Source organism: Manis pentadactyla, chromosome 17 (assembly GCF_030020395.1).
Source record: "Manis pentadactyla isolate mManPen7 chromosome 17, mManPen7.hap1, whole genome shotgun sequence".
Classification (NCBI taxonomy): Eukaryota; Metazoa; Chordata; class Mammalia; order Pholidota; family Manidae; genus Manis; species Manis pentadactyla.
This window is the reverse complement of record NC_080035.1, coordinates 64542941-64565334: the sequence shown is the minus strand read 5'-3', so window position 1 is coordinate 64565334 and position 22394 is coordinate 64542941. Positions and strand designations below refer to the sequence as shown.

The 22394-nt window shown below is 41.5% G+C and overlaps 1 protein-coding gene across 1 annotated transcript in view; it reads left to right on the top strand.

Moving 5' to 3' along the window:
- ANKRD10 (ankyrin repeat domain 10) overlaps positions 1–21728 on the top strand; it is a 32649-nt gene extending 10921 nt beyond the window's left edge. Inside the window, exons 4-6 of the mRNA XM_036893871.2 lie at positions 9329–9558; positions 17162–17257; positions 20167–21728. Coding sequence (XP_036749766.2) covers positions 9329–9558; positions 17162–17257; positions 20167–20639 — 799 coding nt within the window. The 3' untranslated portion in view covers positions 20640–21728. The remainder of the gene's footprint in view (positions 1–9328; positions 9559–17161; positions 17258–20166) is intronic.
- Positions 21729–22394: the final 666 nt, after the last annotated feature.

Below are 22394 nucleotides of genomic sequence, written 5' to 3'. Positions count from 1 at the left end.
CAAGCCCTCATACCTGGGCTGCCATCAGGCCCTCAGTGTCTCAGCTTCTGTTTCATCAGGTGTTCCTATGAAGGTTAGTCATCAGCTTGGCTTCGGGTCTTCTTCCTCTTGCATAGTGATTGAGTATTATAAGTATGACCTGTGCTAAATAACTGCTGCTCTGCAAGGATCTTGAGACTTCATATGTAGTTTTATAACTTAAGGTAATGGAGAAAGAATTGGTAATATGAATACATATTGTACAATATTAAACACATTGAGATGATTCTCAGTGGGTCGCTTTAAAGCAAAACTACACATGTAGTTTTCCTAACTATTTAGATTAAAAGCTTGGATCTTTAATTTTAATAACAGAAGCTTTGATTATAAAATACAGAGTCATAAAATAATTTATTAAATTGCCTAATTGTCATTTACTGAATAATGAATAATTAGAAGTTGATCTTTTTAATGACTTATTTTCCTAAACAGTATTCTTAATTGGTCCTGAACATTTTATCACTAAGATGTTAGTTTTATTAATTTTAATGGATAGCTTAATGGTTTGAACCAGTACATATCTATCACTTTGAACTTTTTTTACTAGGTGTCTTTTATTTACCATTCTGTCCTTGGTTACAGGACCCTCGAGTGTCTCTTTTCCACCAAGTGTGACAGCATGGCCTCGAGTGCCAGTCTGTTTTCCTCTCAGTATAAGAGCCACTCCCTCGAGAACCCTGCATTATGGTGATTCCCCTTGACTGAACTTTCACATATTTTTTAGAATAAATACTTAGTTTAAGCCACCTAGCCAAAAGCAATTCTTAATTATAAGTCTTTGGCCTGGAAATAGAGCACAAGTAATCATTATTTATTGCTATTGTATATATGGTTATTTGATTTTAATATCTAAACTGTCCGTTTTGCCAGTAAGCTAAACTGTAGATTGCTTTTTGAAACCTGTTCTGTGCATTTTTATAATTTAACACCTTTCGTCGTCTACCAGCGAACAATTTAATTCTCCAAATTATGGTACTTTTTACTTGTTTTCTTTAATGCTGCTTATATGGTAAAGTGCAGTCCTAGGAAGTAAAATGCCTTTTTTTTTTAAGATCAAGGATCACAGAATTACTTTAAAGTTACTTATATCTCCTCCAGGTCAGAATGGGCCAGATTATTCTTTGTTGTTACATGCTGTAATATGTAGGAGATGAATACCAGTTTTTCCTTTTCCTGTGAATAGATACAAAGCTGTCTCATATCAGTATTTTATCACATGGTGGTAATAAATAATTTTGCTGTTAATTCCTACTGCTTTTTATATATCTGCTATGTAAAGTGGCCAAAATCTTAAGTTGCTGCTGTTTTGGTCACTGGGTAGATAATTGTGAGGGCACACATATCATGTGTCTATGGTAACATAGCTTACTCATCAACGTAGGCCGCATCTGTAAGATACGCATGTCAGCCGCTGTGCACCGTATTACATTTTCTAGTCCCACACGTGAGTATGTTGATGGAGTTTCTTCTTCTTATTTGACATCTTGAGTTTTGGTGCCAAGTTTTCTTTCTCGTGAGGTTTTGTTTCTAGTTTATCTGGTAATCGTTTGCCACTGTTGACATCTAAAAATTGAGATACACAAGACCCATTGCGAGTTCTGTGACCAAAGTTTGTGCACCTTGAATGACCTGAAACCTCTACAGGTGTGTCTCCTCTTCATTTTTTCTCAACGTGCGGGGCCCCCACTAGGAAGTTGTCGCCCTCATTTGCTTCTATGGTAGTTAAGCTTCTCACTGCACCCAGGGTTTGCCACTCGCTTCACACTTAGATTTGGATTAGAAAAAGGACATACCAATAGGAAAGTTGTCGCCCTGTTTTTCTTTTGAATAATCAAATAAGTAACACTATGAGATTAAATTTTAATGTGATTTCAGAAAAAGACTTGCAAACTCGCTCTCTGCTGATCATTAAGCCCTTTTCCTGCCAACATTAAAGTGCAGGTTTGGAACCTTGTATTATCTTTATTTACTTTTAGTATTTGGCTATTTCATCCTTATTTCCTTGAGATGTGATGTGGAGAATGTTTCCCTATCAACCAGATAGTAAAATAGCTTTTTTTATACCTCTAAGTAGAAATAAAGAGATTATCAGGATTTAAAGTGAAACTGGAAGTACTAGCATCTCAGGGAAATGTGCTCGTCCATTTTAATACCACAGTGTACAGGTGTTAGTGCTTAATTAGGTTGTGACAGTCTCCTGGCCATCTTTGGGACAGCATTCCTGATGAAGCCGTTAATTCTATGGCAACCAGATCTTCAAATGGGCTATGTGTATTTTCACGTAATTATCTGGATCCCCAAGAGGGAACTCACTGTGATCCTCAGGGAACTGGAGACGTGTCTATAGCTCATGTCGGTAAGGATTCTCTAGAAAACTTCTTGTGCCTGATTTAGAAAACAGGCACAGGTAGCTGTGAAACAAACGTCGAAAATGTGATCTTAATAGACCATTTTTTTAATGTTGCAAGTAATTGCTGAACTTTCAGAAATTCTTGATTGAAATGGGGTTGGCTTAGTTTGGTTCTAATTGGTGGTCATATTTATGGCCTATGCATTAGAGCCCTGTCTGGAAGCAAGATTTTCTGAGGTAAATACATATGATGACTGTTGAATATTAGTGCCTGAAATTTGTTTGCAACTCTTGGCCCTTGGCAAATGTAACCCAGATTTACTTTATTAGCCATTTGATCATGTTTGAAATTTGCGGTTTCTTTTCATTTGTTCACTTATTTGCCCTTCAGAATAATAGTCCAATTACGAAACTTACTGGAATCATAGCTGAGTTAGTAGTTTCTTGTTTTGGATTCTTCGCAGTGCATCACCCTCACTGTCCAGTGCCGCCTCCTTTACCCAGTTGGCACTGTGGCAGACTCTCATCCTGTTGTCTCTTGGCCCTTTTCCCTTTGCTTACAGTGTTACCGGAAGAGTGGAGAAATGGCTTCCTGGGGTAGGTGTATAAAGTTCTACCTGCCACACAGGTGGTGGACTGATAATATTCTAGAATTATTGACAAATTTAGTTTAGAAGTTTATTTTTCATAATATTATGCTTAAATAATACATATATATATGTTTTGCTAATTGTTTAACCACTACTTTTATAAATAGTGCTTTCAAATAAAGCCAGTGATTTCTAAATCCAAATGTCTTTTTCCTTTGCTTAATTACATGGGAGCATATTAAATCTTTTATCAAACTCTTTGAGTGACGCTCTTACATTAATGTATACAAACATAAAACTGTCCTCAGTGTTGCTGAACTTGAAATGAAAACTTGGCACCAAATTTATTCAGATAAAGGCTTTAAAAAATAGTTTCTTCCTGTTATGTGAACAATATATTTAAGAAAGTCTTCATAATTTTTTAAGAGTTTGGATACCAAAGGGTTAAAAATACACCTTTTTCTTTTACTTAAGAAATTTGAAAGGTTTGCTAATGTTTTGTCTGTACAAATGGACATTTAGTAATGTTTATCTTTTTTTTTTTTTTAATGATTCCATGTATTTGCTTATTTCCATCTAGGAATAGTTACTAATGTATTTGAGATACAGCATACCAAATTTTAAAGTAACCAGAATCGTGAGTTAATGGTTTTTAGTCCATACTGTTAAACTTCTGTTGAAATACTGACAATTAAGTTGGCTTTATGCTACAGATTACTAGAGGTAATTGAAAAGGCAGTGTTTTAGAGCAAGAGCTCTTGGTCAAGGTGGTCACATGACAATGGTTGACAATGGCTTACGCTCAATAAATGTGCTTCTGCACCTCGTATATGTATATGTGTTTTTAATCCAAATGTTGCCTGCAAATATGTGATCCCTTATTATTTCAGTTTCCTGTTTTATGAACCATTGCCCGTTTTAAATCACACAGAAGATTCTGAATCTGTAAAAACTACACGTCAATGTTTTACAGCTACGTAATTCGAATTGACTTGATTTTTTCAAGTAATCCTAGAAAGGGGGAGCATTCCATATAGAAACTGCTGAAACTGCCACAGGTGCTTCTCCGAAACCCTTACAGCTGTGGCATTGAATGTTCAGTATGGCTTCCTGTCTCCACACGAGGCATACTGTTGAGGTATTTGTTGCGGTGATTGGTTTTAATGCTAATCTAGGAATTCAGATATAGATTCTTTAGATTTGCATGCTTTGCTCACCCTAATTTGTATCTACCTTTTTATTTGTAAACTAACAATAGTTAAGTTGAGATCAGAATTTTAACAGCTATATTATATATAAAAATTGTGGTTATTTTTTATTGTCACATGGCATTAACAAAAAGAAAACATCCTAAAGGTGATGTGACAACTCCGTTTCTAAAAATTACATTTGTTATTTCATGATCCGTGGTTTTTCAAATTAAAAACAAACCTTGTTAGAATGGCTTCTCTATGTATGATGTTGTGACACTGTCAGTGGAAATGGAGGGTCAGCTGGCAGCTGAGTGGAGGTGTTTGTAAAGTGCTTTGGTGAGACAATCTTAGCTATAGTAAATTTTAATGTTCTATTCAGAATTTTATTACAGAAAGTACAGTATATGTGCATTTATGTTTTAACTTTGGTAAAGTTTTCTAAAAAATACCCATTTGATTTATGTTGCCAGTTATCCAGTAGAACAACAAGTTCATAATAAAGATTATTCCATGTCTTCCCATGTTTTCATATTCCGATTTTCAAACACTAGGAACTACTGGGAGAAGATGCCTACGCAAAGGTCGCTTTTCATAGCCTTGGGGATGGTTACAGGAGCTAGAATCTGCAGGTGTGAGCACAGTCACTGGAGCTTTGATGGTGACATGTAACAGATGGGTCCCACCAGCCAGAAGTCTGATCATGCCAACTTCTTTTTAAAGAAAATCCATTTTAAAGGTGCAGCAAATTAGACCCATTTTGAACATCAAGTTAACTGATGTCTAATTTTAAAATCTCTGCCCATTTTCAAAGATTTTTCAAATGGATATCAGAGAGCACCAGAGAGGGTGACCTAGAGCTTTAGAAGGACCGCACAGCACGTCCACGGGGGATCTCGGCTGCAGAATCGGACGAGGTGAAGTTGAGATCAGGCGTGGTCCACTCTGCCCACGTGCATCACACTGGAGAGGCTAAATCAGAAGTGTGTGTTTTTAAGGACTTAGTCTAAAAATAATGTGTACGCTTTCATTCCTCCCCAACTTTTATGACAAATAGTTTTTGAGAGTATTTTGAACCATTTGCTCCAGATACTTTAAATTTCCCTTTGGATTAGCGTCTAGAGACTGCAGTTGAGCTAGCTTCTGTCCCAGCACCTGCCTGGGGGTTAGTTCAGTATGGCCGCCTCATGCAGCGAGCACCCGCGGAGGAAGGGCAGACGGACGCTTGGTGTTGGGAAGGTACTGCAATGGAACAAAGTGCCACATTCGAGTGTGAGGTCAGCATAGAACCTGTAAATCTCAAGACCCATTCACAGGCAAGCCCCACCAAATTGTAAGAATGGAGAATAGGTTAGGGCTAATACCTGCTTTCATACATTAATGGTACGTTTTAAACAGGATTGCTGTTTCAAACTCTAAAAACATCAAAACTGAAGTATTCTTAACAATTAGGAAAGCGTATGTGAAAAAAGAGTTTAAAGACCTGAGCCTCTTTAGTTAAAAATTGAAGTGTTTTGAGAACTATACCATTTAATTATTACATATGGGGAATTCAGGCCTATAAAGATAGCTTTCACTGTATTCATATTAAGCACTTGGCCTAATTCAATTGTAAGACACCTGGAACTTATAACAGAAAACACTCAAATGGAATAATGATTATATTATTCCTGCATGTTTTGTTAAGATCTTACTTTACATCCTTCTAAAGTTTAGGTATTTTTCCTGATATTTAACATTTTGTGACTTAACAGACTGGCAGCTTTATTTTATAAAGTTTTGCTTGTTTGAATAGTATGTAAAATTACTAGAAAGACATTTCTCAGGAACTCATGGACAACACACCCTTTATTAAACGTAGAGGACCAGTTACCTGTATCACTTACTGGTTCAATGTTATTCAGCAGATCCAGCTCACTGCTGTTCTGTATGGCCAATAAACTAAGAATGTTTTTTACATATTTAGGTAAAATCGAAAGAAGAATATTTCATGACACGTAAAATTACATGAAATTCGAATTTTCGTGTCTATGAATAAAGGTTGACCAAAACATAGCCACGCTGTATTGTTTACATATTTTCTAAGGCTGCTTTCAGGCCTTGACGAGGAGTGATTGTGACTGAGACTGTGGCCTATAAAGCCTATGACACTTCTTAGTCTGGCCCTTTATAGAGAAAGTGCCTCTCCCTGGGATTCCTTGATCCCAGACAGTCCTTTCCCACCAATTTCTGTAACACGCGCTCCACGATTGAGCAGCCACTTGAAAGTTTTTAAATGTAAGCAGAACAGAATCGGGGAATTCGACATTTGGCAGGTAGAGAATGGAGGCGTGAAAGTAGTAAGTGGGAGGAGCTGGGAAGAACATTCGGAGGCAAGGGAGGAATGGTTGGTTTTGTGGTGTACCAGCATCGGGTGTTGACAGATCCTTTCGCTTGAGAGGAATATAAACATTATTACATTAACTCTACGTTGAATCCATTCATTCCTTAGTAACACAATAGGTAAGAGTTGGAATCATGATAGCTCACTGCAAGCAGAGAAAAGGTGTGCTCTGTCCCTATTTCCAGTGGTGCTGTAGGGGTAGCATCAGTCCCTGTCGCCCAGTTAATCCTTCCATTGTCATGTGTCCCAGGTTCTGGGGTCTGTCCATACTTTCCTAGAATGCTTTGCTCTCCCTCTGGAATCACCAACTTTCAGTCCCCCAGAGCCAGGTGAGGAAGCAGCAGAAGCATTTCACTTGCAAGCTTTCTTACTGCTTGGTCCATACACGGGAGTACAGGGCATGAGCTGGCTGTCTGCTTCTCTGGAGCTTTGAGGACACCTCGTGCTGCCTGGGAGTGTGGTTGTGAGTTGAGTTGTGAACAGGTGCTGGGAGACTTGGGTAGCGAGGAAGGGGGGCAGGAGACCTTGCCGTGTCATCCTCGATCCAGGCAGACGCCTCAGCACTTAGTCTCCACGGTCTCCAGATACCGGCACAAGTTTGTTGCTTACTTTTCTTTAAGTTTATATTTCCTTGGAAGGACAGTAGACTTACTCTCTAACCCAAATTCAGTCTAGTGTCCACTTTCTGAGTGGAGAGTAAAGGGGCTGAGTGTGTTTTGGATGTTCTTCTCTTCAGTGACTGAATGCTCCTTAAGCATCTCAATTTTCCTCGAACTGGCACCTATGATGGTAAATAATATGTTAAAAATCTGTGCTGTTCTTTTTTATTCCCGCATCTACTAAGTCGTAATCTTTACTGTCAATTTGTCCTAATTGTAAGCAGCAGCTTCTCATTTCTGTATGCTTTGATTTTGGAGAGCAAGTCCATACTTATATATATGATCATTTTATAAATCTTATTTTCTGAGTCTTCATCTTTTCAGATTTTGAAGAATTAGGGTTTTTCTGTTTTGTTTATGCTTTTCGCATGGCAACTTTTCTGTTCACATTCTTGATAGAGTAGACCTTTTGGACCAACTTGGCTTGTGATACCTTCTGAAAGTGAAATACACCATTAGAAAATACCCTGCTGTCCACTTACTTGAATGTTACCTCTCAGTAACATGTTACTCAACACCAGTGTGTGATCATTTTGTTTATGTATAATGAATGTAATTCACTCTGCCCAAACTCCTGGTGTTTCCTTTCCTTAATTCATATATTAATTTAAAATAGTATGAAATTCTAGAGTAACATCTATCAGAATTCACAGCCATAAAGTAAAAAATGCCGGTTTTGGTCCCAATAGCTTGGCACACAAGTACATTATGTATTTAAGAAAATAGTTGTATTCTCAAGTCTTGTGTCTTTTATAAAATCTCAAATTGAGTTTGGGCTTTCCCTTTTCCTTAAAACACAATACATATCTTGTACCTGCTTTAAAAAGTGGAGGTGCATTTAATGATTGTCCAAAACAATAGGATTTCCATTTTTGAGATTGGAGCTCTGTGAGTCTAATGGCTGGAAGTATGAATACATGGCTTATTGTTGTCTTTAAGATTGTTCCTGGTTCTGTCAGTTCTCGCTCTGACGTGTTTTGCGTTCAGCCGAAGAAACCAGAGTCGGCAGCTCTGCACTGGTTTCAGGGGCCCTGTGAGGCCCGTAGTGATCCCAGCGAGGCTGCGCCTGAAGTGGAGCCCACAGAGTCAGTAGGCAGCTGTCTTTGCCATGTAGCGCTTACCCTGTTTCGGGTTATCAACCTGCATCTAACAACTTGTTTTGCTTTTTTACAGATTCATTTCCCAGAGCAAGGGTATCTTCTTGTCTTCCAGGGGAACTTCAACATGGAGTTGCTTTTGTTCCCTAAGTTCTCATTGTTTCCTAATTAAGATTTACAGCTGGTCCTTACATACTGCTCTCATTCACATCTTTCACTTCGTTCTTTCCCCGTGTCCTGCTTGAATCTGACTCTTAGCTGGTATGGAAGGCATCTGACCTTTCCGTGTCCGTGTCACTAGTGTGAGGTGCTGCTGGTCCCTCTCAGCGGCAGAACTCAGCCCAGGGGGAGGGCTCCTAGGACAGTATCAGAAGGCTTTTCACGGGAGACAGCCCCTCATGCTCTAGACTCCAGAGTGTGATCTCCTGCATGTTTTCCTAAACAAGGCCAGAAAGAACAGAAAACACAAAAAACTCAGCTTTCCAGATCTCCAGTCTGGTGATAAATTATTTCAATGTCAGGACATCCTTCTAGCTTCCACTTTCAGTGTCACGTTAGCGTAAATCTGGCTTGTTGGTAAGCTTTCTAGGAAGCCGACTGTCAGAATGCCATGGACAATTTCAGTACGTGTTTGTTTGCTATGATTTTACTCAAGCTAAAGGAGTGGGTTGTTAAAGTTAAGTGCAGATAAGACGATTCAGTTTCAGGTTAAGTCTGAAGTTGGCTTAAATTTAGGTTCTTCAGACTAACGTAAAAAATGATTTGGAGAAGTAAAATAGGAAGATGCCTTTTAAAAAATTTATATTGATTTTTAAATTACTATCTCCCAAATCTTGCCTAGTAATCAAATGTGCATAAGAGAGAAATTAGTTACACAGCTAGGGTGTGTGCTCTGTAATGAGGACTTGCTGTGAGTGAGCACTTTCATGACTAAACTGGCAGATAGACAGTCAGCTCGGCAGGAACAGAGCCCGGGTGAAAATGCTAATGGATGTAATTCAGTGTTTTTGTGTCATACAGCCTGAGAAATGCCAGTGGCCTGACGGCAGCAGACATTGCTCAAACCCAGGGTTTCCAAGAATGTACCCAGTTTCTGTTGAGCCTCCAGAATTGTCATCTGAACAGTTTCTATAATAATGGCACCTTGAATGGAGGCCATCAGAATATATTTCCTATTAGTGTGGGAACAAATCGCAAGAGATGCTTGGAAGATTCGGAGCCCTTTGGAGTAAAGAAAGCTAGAACCGAAGGTGAGACCTCTGGGTGGGAAGGAGTGCTCTGTGTCGTTTCTTTCCTGTGTCTGCTTTTCCGTGGCTGGGTGCCTTCGGGAGGAGGCCCTTGCTTGAGGGGGGGGCTGCAGCGGTAGGGTTCTGGTGCTAGGATGGTGGTGGCTTTTCTCAAGTTGCCACTTTGAAGATGGGCTGTTTAACAGGGGGAAAGCCATAGAGGCCAGTGTTGACAGCTCAATGGGTATAGAACTTCCAGCACCTCCAGGTTTTACTATCATGAATTAGGAAATTTTTCTTGTTTGTTGTACCTGTTTGAAAATATAACTATTAAAGAAATCTGCCACTGCCTGATTTTTTTGTTTCCTGGGAATGTTACTGAGCTTAAGTACAATTGTTGGTCTGGTAGCAAAGCGTTTCCCATCTGGGAACGCGGATGTATGCCGTGCCACGCTCACTGTGATTCGGCCTCGGCCTGTCTCCCTGCCCCGTGGCGTGGTGTGTGTGTCACTGCAACATCTGGGCTAAGTGTGATGCTGAGGACTGAAGTCTCCAAGGTAAGTTATTTTAGTCTTAAGTGTTCCGCCTATTTTGCTTTAGTCAGTTCTTGAAGTTTGCAAATAAACATACTTACTCTAGGCTGAAAAATCTCCCTTCTAGGGAAAAAACAAACCAAAACATGTATCTGTATATGAAATACCTTAGAAGAGAAATGAATAGCTTGGCAGCAATATCTAACCAACTTACACAGAAAGGGAAGCTTAGAGAAGACTGGGAAGGAATCACATTGAGATTCTAAACTAGGGTAAGGTTTGCTGAGGACAAATGCAAAGATCTGCCTTTTGGTTAAAAAAATCTGTATCTCATATGAATGGCTAGAGGGTCTGCTTTAAATTTGATGTGGGCCAGTGTTATCCTTTCTCTGATCCTGTGCCTCTTAACATATCCCAACAATAACCTACAAAGTTCATAAAACTATCACCTGCTTCACAACTTTAAAACTCCTGTTCACTACAAAAACTTGTGAGGATGTGACCTTTTTGTGGAAATGAATGTATAGACAAATGTAATTAATTCATAACTTCTGTAAATTACGGGCCTAATGGTTTCTAGAAAGACACTATAGTAACCATAAGCATAACATGGAGGTAGGTCTAAATTTCAAAAGCAGTGTTTTTTTTACTGGTGAAGTGTTGTCCATTCAGCATTGTCATTGATTTGTGCCATGTTCTGTTCCAACTTATTGTAAAAGCCCTTTAAAGAGCATCCATTAAAAAAATTTTTTAATGCCTGGTTAATATCTTGGGATGATGAATGTTATCTGCCTTATGTCCTCCTGCAAGAATTGTTTCTGTGTCCATGGACATGTGTTAGTTTGTAGGATAAGCCTTAAGTTTTGTTTAGTATTATAAACAAGATGTCACTTAACATTTTAATGAAGACTCAGGAATGTACCTGAGGAGCTTTTAAAACTAGTCTGAGGTTTTAAGGTCAGTTGAATTGGCCACTGTTCATTGTTTACCCTGAAAACCTTTCTAAGAATTCCTGTAACTTGAGCATAAGTTTCCTAAACTTTGCTACCATACACATTTGCAGAATCATGCAGATGTTCAGGGTGTTTTTGTTTTCCCCGCCTTCTCCAGGCAAGCATTCATTTTGGTTGGCCAGGCTTTGAGAGTCACATTTTGCGCATGAAACTCCCCACGCAGCTCTCCGTGTGCCACTTCCTCTGTCTCCTCCTGAGGAATCCCAGGCAGAGAACGTGGTCCGGGCCCAGTGTGTGTTTAGCTCATAGGTGATAACTAAGCAAACTGGGGAGCCCTGTGCACATGAAGCGGCCAGGTGCGCCGCTTCACAGCCGCTCCTCCAGAGCACGGCCACCTGGTGCACCACCGAAATGATGAGCCACCTCGGCTCCCGACTCCAGCTCTTGAGGGGGCGGAGCTTCTGCGGCCTGGCCCGCGTGTCACTCGGCGGGGTTTGTGCCAGTATATCCTGTCGGGCCCTCCCTGTCTTGCCGCTTTTTTCTTTTTGGGGAAAGGTTTTTTTGACCTTACATACTCGCGTGAGTGCAATGTTAAGGCAGTAATTCTCAATTATGAAAACAAGGGTTTTTTTTTTTCCCCAAACTGAATTTTCCAGATGAAGTTATTGTCTTCAGTAGCTATATAGTCAAATCTGTTTGACTTTTTTTTTTTTTTTTCAGTATGCAGTTTCAAGCTATGTCACTTTAGGTTGTTTTCATTTAGTTTGTGGCCATCTTGGTTTGTTTTGCTATTTAAATGTGTGAGCTTAAAAGTTTTTGCTTTTTCTGAGTTACTTATTTTGTAGATAAAATTTGGGTCTTATGCCAGAGTAAAGAGGTTTTTCTTTTACCCCTCATGGAACATACCCATAATAAAATAATACTTTGAATAATCTCATGTGCATTTTAGAAGACTTAATTTAAGAATTACACATATTGATGTCTTTAGTGTAAGATTTATATTCATAAAAGCAATTCAGGAGTTTTCCTGGCTAAGCCAGCTCTTCAATGGGTCCTCTAAAATTCACTCACATTTTTAACCTTGGAACCATGAGTCCAAAAGTTACCAACCCCACTCCACAGAAAGTCGCTCTCCCTTGCTTTCAGTAAGCTGTTTTCAAATCTGTTAAGGTGACTGGTGTTACTTTCTCTCAGAAATTATATTTAATGTAGAACTTAAAGGAATAATAATGCCCTGGCCTTTTCTGTGTTGCTTGAATGTAAACTATCCTTTGGAAGCAAGTTGTAGTGTGAAAATTCACTGTAATCAGAAAACAGCCGTGATAAATGTGGGCACAAACTCAAGGTGAAATAAAATCCAGTTATTTGGTTAATTTGATGAAAACTATTTTGGAGTAGTATTTTCCCCAACATGTAATTTTGCTCATTTAGGATGGTACAATGACACATCAGTATATAAAGGGGTTTGGTGGATTTTTTTCCCCATTTATCAACCATTTGCTCAAGACAATGACAGGTGGACTGTAGCTCAGCTGCTCTGTAAAAATCAGGTTGGTTAGCATTCCTAGTTAGTCTTCAGGAATAGCACTCAATACAATTATTCATGCATGTAGGCCTTGCAAACATACCAAATTACCCCTGCTGCTGGTTAGGAAAGAATGCCAGCCCCATGCAGGAGAGAACATTTGTTTAGGATGCAGCTCCAGAGTCGGGTGGGGGAAGGGGCAGTGTGAGACCCAGACTGACCTAGGGTGCTGGTCATCAGGAGCCCACTGCCCCAGACGAGGCCCAGGTGATGCCAGGTCTCAGGTGTTCCATTGATAACGGTTTTAATCAAATAGGTATGTTTATCTTAGACTCATACGTAATGTGTATTTAATATAAAAACACCTTACAGGAAACATGACTCGGTTTAAAATGAGCAGTGAGAAGTTTCTCAGCATACTTTTCCCAGAATGAATTTAAAGAATATCCACTTCCTGTTCTAAATTGTGTTAGTCAGGCTTAAACTGGGGGGAAAGGTGAATGGAGGTATTCAATGACGTGTTAGTTTATTACTCAAAACACAAGGTTGACTAAAGTGAGAGAATGCACCTAATTCTGTTCAGATAGTTTTTTTGTCTTAATCCTAAATACATAGCACCTTAGTCTGACCCTTCAGGACTGTGCAGTTTCTGGAATTTCCACTGTTCCTGTTGTCTTGGGTTCAAAACTCAGTAGGTATGTGTCTGTCTCAGCCCACTGTAGTTGCTGTGACAGGAATGAACCGCGTAGGGCCTCGCATGTGATCTGCAGAACACCTCCCATGTTTTAACAAGACCTCAAGAAGTCCTTAAGTGTCTGCAGATGTTGCTGCTCTGCCCTTAGATGCCCTCTGGTCTGCTGCAGTGAGTGGCGTGGCAGAGTCAGTCTTAAGAGACGTCACGTAGTAGAACTCGTTTTAGTCCTGGATGCTGTTTTGATTTTAACAGGACCTTTCTGTAAAAGCATTTTGATAAGTTGTGCTCTATAGTAGAACAATGAATAAATTTTAAAAACTGGAAAACCACCAAGAAAACATTTACTTGATGGCACCTTTAATGGGCAACTGTCAGCTTCCCCACTGAGTTCCCAGTTCAGTAGGAAAACCACAGTGTGATGGGTCCTGGGACTTGCTAGCCACTGCCCCATAAAGGTTGGGGGTCAGCATCTGGGGCTCCCATGCTGGCACCTTACAGAGGCACAGAGGAAAGGATGCTGTCATGACTTCATTACACTTAAATCCATCATGGAACTCCTGGGTGATACTTGCACATTAGACTATGTTCTGTATGGGGCGTGTCTGGGGGGCTAATGCTTCAACTGGAGCACTTACATCTTAAGTATGTGACCATGTAGATTGGTTCTAGCCTACTAAGGAATTTCCCCCTTTAAAAGTAAGCCTGATAACGGCATATTTCATAATCCCTGGATATGTTTTTATATGTGCTTGCTTGGCAGTTAAAATATGGTTTTGTGTCCATGTGCATGTCAGTATGAGTTGAGTACGAGTTGTACGTACGAGTGCATCTTCCCAGCCTGACATAGCCAGTTAGAAAGAAGCTTGAGGGTGGAGTTTCTGTAATGCAGCAGATCACTTACGGCTTTTAAAAGCTAAAGACCTTTCCCATGTTTTAAAACTGCTTGGTCTTAAAATAGTTTATGTAGTTTTAGAATCTGGCTGAAAACTGGCTTTAGGATTTCTTACTCAACTCCGGAATTGAGATGGAATTCGAAATTCAGGCTTCGTGTTTCTGGGCTATGGTCACACCTGGCCATGACACCACCTGTGGAAGAAAGTTGTGTTTATTCTGAGCCAGTCCTAAGTGGCTTTCTGCTCATAAATACATGTATGAGAATCTTCTCAACGAATACCTACCTGGCTTTGGCAAAGTAAAAGGCAAGGACACTTTACAAAATGCTCCATAATACTTCCTTTTAACGGTGGAAGTCGATGGGAAGAGCAAATGCTTGTTTTCTAAAACAAGTCAAAACTGGTAACTTCGGAAGACATCCTGAAATGTCTGCAGGCTGCCTTTCTCAGGCGCAGCGTGAAGTTTTGAAGTACTTCTGTTGGTTGTGGTACATAGGTGTGGGAGTGAGGTCAAATCCAATCCAATGTTAAATTTCGAAGAGAACTATTATTTCGTCGTTTGTAAAATACAGCTTTAAAACATGAGTAATTGCAACTTTAATGACTCCTATCTGGTTTAAAGCACTTTCTGCTTATGGGTTCTAGAAATAAGACCATATGAAATAGAATTACCCAAAGTTCTGGAGCAGCTAGATTTCAGCCAAGGGGCTAATAATCTTTCAGAGAGTTTATGGCAACAATTCCATGAAGATTGCGTTTCTGTCAAAGATAATTAAATTCCTGGTTCTCTGCATTAGCATATGCTTCCCACGTTGAGAAGCTTTGGCAGGCAAGCCTTTGGTCTGCACCGTTTCTGTCCTTTATTGATTGAAATTCGTTAACGTGAGACATATGCTAAACGGGACCACTTCCGGGTGCAGCCCCTACTAAGCTGCTAGGTGTCTACGGGGTTCGTTTTTGCCTTAGAACCGAGTCCCCAGCAGCCTACGTGCCATTGGGCGTCCCCGAGCCCTTCACCCCCGGCTGTGCCGCCCTGTCCGCTGTGCGTCGGGGGCGGCGCCGGGAATCGCGCTTCGGCTTCTGCTGCTGGGGACTCCGGCCAGAGTGGGTTTCGCTCGGTAAGGCCCTGCTTTACGCAGCTTTTTCTTGACCTCTGTCGAGGTTTTTTCCTTTAACCTGTTCGGAGAGATCTGGAAGGACACAACCTAAGACATCCGAAGAACACTGGCCCCGGAATTCCAACGCAGAACCCCATGCTAGGAGTATGGATGCTTAGCTGTGCTGTACCCCAGGGAAGCCCTACTTTCTTTTCTACAAAGACTGCTTTTGCCACAATCGCCTGCACCGGTTCCCTTCCAACGGCCTGAGTGGTTCATGAGGCTTTGGAGGAGGGAAGGAATGCATCCTGACCCATGTCTGCTGTTCCCACCTGCACAACGCCTGGCTCAGAGCTCCCGGAATCAAGATTAGATTTTGTCAAACGTGCCTAGAACGTGCCTCCCCAGCCTCCCACCGCCTTTTAAAAAATGCCTGTTTACCCCTGGTTTCTAGAAAATGCCTTGTTTCAAAGTGAAGGTAGAACCTTGCCCGTCCCTGATAGGGGTGCCTGTGGGGGCGTAATAAGCAAAGTATTTGAGTACAAAGACTAAAGTCCACAGCTTAATGCTGGGTTTTAAGGCTCTCGGTCGTAGAATGCTTTTTTGGCTTAACACCTGTGCAGACTTCTGTTTTTCCCAACTGCAGAAAGCACTTTCTATTTCTGTCAAAGTAATCCTTCAGAATTTGTTTCTTTTCCATTAAGATTGTAGTTGATAATCTTTGGTTTCAACAGTTTGGGGAATAATCTAGAACTGGTGTTCATTCCTATGTTGGAAATGACTTGTGCCTCTAAAATTAGAAGTAATTAAAGCCACAAAGTTCAAGTCTCTGTTACTAAATGTATTTGAAAGATATATTTAGCTTTGGAAGCTGTTACTTGTTTATATCCTTTGACCCAGAAATAATTCTAGTTATTCATCTGCTAAAGAACCAGAAATTCACACAAAGGTGTTGTTTATAAGGATGTTAATTACAGTATTCCTGCTAGGAAAGAAAACTGAGCCACCCCAGAAGGTAGCTGAGAATCCGGTGGTGGATGAATTTTAATATGGTCATGCAAAGTGGGTCACTGTTCAGCCTTAAAGATTCTTTGAACTTGGTTGATGGGATGCATTCGTGTTGTGGTAATGGAATAAAAGCGAGGCATAAACGTGCTTTTGTTTTTGTAACAACATGCTTAATAAGACTAGAAAAGTCATACATCAAAAATCCATACAGGCCCCTTCTAGGAAGCAGATTCCTAGAGTTTGCAGGGAGAAATTTTCTGCATAGTGTATATAATACTTGCAATTAAACGCACATTACTTTTCTCTAACAGACAGAATGATAATGTAAGAAATGTACATATATAGCTTCAGCTCCAAATATCTTAGAGCAAAGACTCGGAAAGTTTTTTTTATTTCCAGTTTTGTATCTTGCTGAACAGGGTCTGTGCCCACCAGGACATTACTGACAGGCCTGTTTTGAGTCTTGGCTTTTATTTTCTGTTATTGAGAGTAGTGAGTTTTTTTTAATTCAAAGATTATATTAATGGTTTTTGTTGTTATTCAAGAGTTATGTTAACATTTCTTTGTGAAAAACAACTGAAGGGATATTTTCAGGCATAGAATATGCTGAATTTACAAACGTATTTAGAAATGCCTCTGGATTGCATGACTGCTTCATGTCCAGGTAACAGCCTTAAGTGAGAATTCATGCCATCACGTGAATCTAGAATAGGTTTCTGAAATTCCATGACTTTTAATTGAAACTGTACACCCCAGGAAGTATTTCTATTGTGGAAAAGTCAGTTTCTCCAGTATTGTTAGTAGGTGATTAAATTATTGAACGGTTTGGACCATTCTGTGCCTTCATGAAAAGATGAGAAGCATTTGTCTCAAAGCCATCTTGTATGTACAGGGTATCTAAAACTGCCTTCATTTCCTGTGCAGCTCACAGCTCGGGTTGCTGTGTGTCCCTAGCGAATGGCGAGGCTGAAGACGATGCTGACAGAATGCTCGTGGACAGAGAGTTTGCGGCTGTAACAGGTGGGAGTGGACAGTTTCCTGTTAGCTGCAGCGACAGCCCAATGGTCGAAGACACCAAACAGCAGGAGGGTGGTTCTGCTGGACCAAAAGAAATAGAAATATATACTGTTTCAGCAATGCAGACCCCATGTCGTTGCAAGAATCAGTATGCATATTATTTCTAACAAGTTGCTCTCAAATGATTTTTGCACTTGGTTGTCCAGCGTTTTAAAAAAATGTTACGCTATAATTTGCCTATCTCGGGCAAGTTTATAGGTGTAAGAACCAGTGGTTTTGGTGTGTTCTGTAGATATGAAAAATCTAAGTGTAATCTTCCCACTGATTGGAAGCTTTTGCTGATGGTACCTTGTTTAATTTTAGTGAGGTTTTCTCATGTGACTTTTGGGTGAAGATACCGGACGAACATCTGTTGGTAGTAACTTCCAAGCAGTAACCCTGAGAACTAGTAAATGTGGTTTGACTCACGGTCAGTCACGCCAGCGTGGGATCACGGGGGACACGCGGCTGCTCTGGTCTCTGCAGCATTTGCTCTAAGTGTGGTAACATGCTGAACACCGTGTCTCACAAAACACGTCTTCTATGCTAACATTTTTAAGATGGTAAACAAGTTGATAAGTCATTTTCAATTTTTAAAAGGCAAAAAAAGCCTCAGTTTCTCTTAGCATGTAGAATATGTAAAGATTTAGCCATTTAGTTGATGCTTTTTTCCTACTGTTCCTCTATTTTGGTGGCTGTTCTCTTGTTAATATATTTAGAAATAGATCCTGGTTTTTAAAAAGTTTTATTATTATGTCTTTATGCTAAATTCTTCACTGGGGATAAAAGATCACATATTTGGTTTTCTAGATGTATATGAAAAATTCATTTCTATTCTCTAAAAGGAAAGGAAAATGTGTACATCTCTAGGAGCTGCCAAGTTGTGGGTGGGGTCACCTTAGTCACCTTTTTGTCAAATAATTAAGTGAAATGGGTAGATTTTCCAGGGGAAATTCTCATTGAATAATAACATTTAAAGACCTTGACTAAAGATAAATAATGAAACTCAAAGCCAGCTTTCTTTTAAAAATGGCATTGCTTCGTGCTTTTTAAAGGCTGAAGTAATCACTCTTTAATCTTCAAACATTAATTCCCCGGGTTTTCAGGTCAAATTTAATACCAGTCTTGAACATAACATCGCAAAGGCTGGCCGATGTCTCAGGCCCTGTGACCGGCGCCGAGAAGCAGGCGCAGTTTCCGCCCTTTCCGTCGTGACCCCGTGTGACCGAGCAAACAGCTCACCGCCGCGGGAGATGGCTCGCAGCAGAAGGGCGGATGGGTGAGAGGAAGCGTGGCCCTGGAGGGCAGCCCGGGGCCGAGTAAGGGGCAGCCCTGGGGAGGCCCGCGCACAGGCTGCGCTGTGGGCCTGCGGCTGCCCCAGTCACCCAGGGGGTGCTGCTGGGGGTCCCGCCAACTCGGTGTGTGAGGCCCCGTTTGTTCACCTGAAAATGGGATTTCCGACTTTAACAACAGACAGACGATATACCAGTCGCTCGTAATAGCTGTCATGGTTGCCATCATGCGAGTTTTGGCACTTGGAAAAAGTTGTTTGTTTGATTTTTGAAAAAAAAGAAAAATTTACCTGGGAATAACTCTATTTTACTTCATGTTTAGTTCTTAACACTTGTTCTCTAGCCTTGAGTTTTAACTCAATAGAAAAGCTGTCATTTAATTTGAAAAAAAAATCCTTTATCCTCTGAAGAATTTATAGCAGCTATTAAACTACAATTGTCACTTAAATTGAGAGAAAATGGGTGATTAATAGAATGTTTAGAAGATGTTTTTGTTCTTGAACAGGTCATGAATTTTTGTCAGCAGGAAGGATTCAGGACACACAGAAACCTGTGTCCTAGTGCAAACTGATGTGTTAGGTGGGGAGCTGGTAAGTGGGAGGGCTGGGGCCGCGCACACGGACGTGCAGAATTGGGTCCCCAGCCTAGCGACTCTGGACACGGCGCTCCTGCATTTGGTGTCCTGCTTTGCTTCAGTAGCGCAGAACTTCGAGATAAAATTTAATATGACCAAGCAGGACATAGTCTCAGATCATTCTCTGTACTGTTCTGTGAATTCCTGTGAGCATGAATGCTGATCGTTCGGTTTCATCTTACAGAGGAGTACCTTGTAATCGCCTGTTCCCGCGTGCTCGAGTGTTACGTGGTTGAGTTTCCCCCGTAAGACATCCTCCTCCTAATGGGTGTCGGTCTGTGTAGATTAAACCATCAGCCCTTTTCCACCACCAGTGCTTTTTAAAGCTGAAGCCTTGGACGCCGCAGGCGTTGTCACTGCAGAACTCGGAAGAAGCCGAGGACTGTGCCGTCGGCACGTACAGCGTGCGGGGGCCCCGCTGCTCGCAGCTCCTGCCGGGCGCAGTGTGGACCGAGCGTCCCCGGCGCCTAGCGCCCGAGCTGCCTGACCTCCCCTGCCTCCCCCACCGCTTTCTTTTTCCCTTTGAGAGCTGGAAGTTTTCTGTCACTTCAGCTCTTTGTGGAGAACTTTACATTTAGTTTTGATGTACTTTTTCAGGGGTGATTTTAGAAACTGCTCTCTGAAAGTAATCCTCAAATGAGAACAGTTTTTTGACAGTTTCTCAGCACTGTTGGCATTTTTCATGCACTATATTTGTCAGCTAAAGGTTTTATTTGGCTCCCCACTGCTATTGAAATTCATGAATGCTTCCTGTCTTTCCAGGCAAATGCTACTTTTTGTGTGTGTTTTATTTTTAAATCTATGTATGCATAGTTTCGCTTTGGAAAAGGAACTGGTTTGTTTAAAAGGAAAAGCAGGAAGTTAAATAATTGTAGCCGCAATGAAGCGTTTTATATTTTCTCCCGTCTGGTTCTGAATTTTGGTGACAGGTGTATTTCTTAATGCAGATATGAAAAACAGTAGCTCCGTATCGAACACATTGACAAATGGATGTGTCGTCAGTGGACATTTGGACTTCCCCTCCACGACACAGCTCAATGGGATGGAAAGCAGGAATGACCAGTGCTTAACAGGATCTAATGGAGTTAGTGTGTTAGGCCCAGGACAGCCGTTTCCGAGTAGCCAGGCTTCCCCCGGTGCGGATGGGCCCGCGGTGCCAGGAAAGGCGGCGAGCACTGGCTCTGACATGTGCGGCTCGCTGCACCTCAATGGGAGCCCAAGTAGCTGCATAGCCAGTAGGCCTTCCTGGGTGGAAGACGTGGGGGAGAATTTGCACTATGGACATTACCACGGCTTCGGGGACACTGCCGAGAGCATCCCCGAGCTTAACAGTGTGCTAGAGCATTCCAGGTCCGTGACGGTGCAGGAGCGGTACGACACGGCCGTCCTGGGCTCCATGCACCTTTACCACGGCTCCTAAGGCCGGGCGGCCCGGCGCTGTCTGGGCGCAGCACCCGTCCCCAGGAACCAGCCCGGAATATTCGCATAGCACCAGCTTGAAGGAGAGCCGAGGCCTGAGCCCTTGTTCACGGCTCAGGCTTTGGGAGGAAGTGGGCGCTGGACGAGGTCCTCGCGGGTCCTGTGCGCGCCGCAGGCGTACGGAGCACGCGGGAGCCTCTTGCGGGGTGCGCTCGTGGGATTCGGCCCTTCTGCTGCCGGTCTCAGTGTTTTCTCTAGAATATTGTCACCCATAAATTGCCATTTTTCCTTATGTCAATTAAATTATTTCTGATGAACAGATCAGAGGCAGTAAACGAGTTGCCCGGTAAAAACTCTGCACGCAGGTGTAATTTTGAAAAGATGGCTTTTAGAATTTATGTCAGGACAGCTATTTCCTATGCAAGGTGCAGCCTCACAGAGGTTTCCCGCAGTGATTCGTATGAAGCAAAGGATGCTGGTCTTTTCCAAAGTTTTCTCACCGAAACTTGGCAACCTGCGTGGGCGGGTCTAGCTTGTAGACACACACACTGTGCGGGGGTTTGAATGTCGGCCCTTTCTCCGCTCGCTGCCCTGGTCTCACTGAGGACGCACAGCCCGGGACCGACTGCTGATTTACTGGGGTTTTATGCCACACTTACTACTTTGTCTCTAGAATTTTTACCACAGGTAGTTTCCTTTATATGTAGTGGAAGTTACTATTTGTAGGAACTGTCACATCAAACTATTTAACTGACTATTTTGACATATTTTCTTTTCTCCTTGTTTTTGTTTTTTGGGGTTTTCTGCTTTAACATATATACCACTATGTATATCCTGTCAACTGAGAGAATTTTGTATCACTCTGAATAAGACTGCATTAAGTTTATGATTTTATAGAAATTAGCTTTTGTTTAGGCAACTAGTGGTTACACTGTGCAAATATTGTAATGAATTTTTACTTTTCTGATTTTTGTAATAAAAATTGGTGAACACAGAAAATGTCAAATGAACAAACCGATGTCTAAGAGTGTTACTAACATTTTGTTTTTAAACTGTCCTTCACAAATTGAATAAAAAACTCTCATCTCCATCTGTCACTAGGGAGAGCTTCCTTCCTGAGGCGTGAGGGGGGTGAGGGGGCCGAGCTGCCGAGGGGGAAGGGAGAGGGCGTCTAAGATCTTATTTTGCTCTTCTGACTCTCGCCATGCGGTGCTTCTTGCCACTGTGATGTGTTCACGCACCCCACTTTGAGGGGCACTGTCTCATCTCTCCGGGGGCAGAGAGTATAAACTGCTGTCAGCCTCCGGTGTTGTCCCTGTGTGCTTATTGTCATGAAAGATAACAAACATAATCTCCTAAACATCTTAGAGCCAGCAAATATTAATGAACATAAACCTTTTAAAAATATAGATTGTAGTTAGTACATGGCAACCAAATAGTCACTCCAGCATGCCCACCTGAACACTTGTCACTCTGTGCCTGTTGTAAAACTTCACAGGCCAACATGGGAGAGCCTGAGGCTTCCGATGGGAACAAAATCACCATAGGCTGAGTGCAGGAGAGCTGAAACGTGATGCTGTTCCCCGGGTGGGCCAGTCTTTAAGGTTTCAGAGACTTCATAGTAAGTTAATATTTACTGAGAGGCATTAAGTGAATCTCTTCAAATAAACTGAAGATCAAACATTTGGTTAGTCTTGGGAATTACTGGGCAGGACAGGACTGTGCCCCTGGGGTAGACATCCCGCACGGAGTCTAT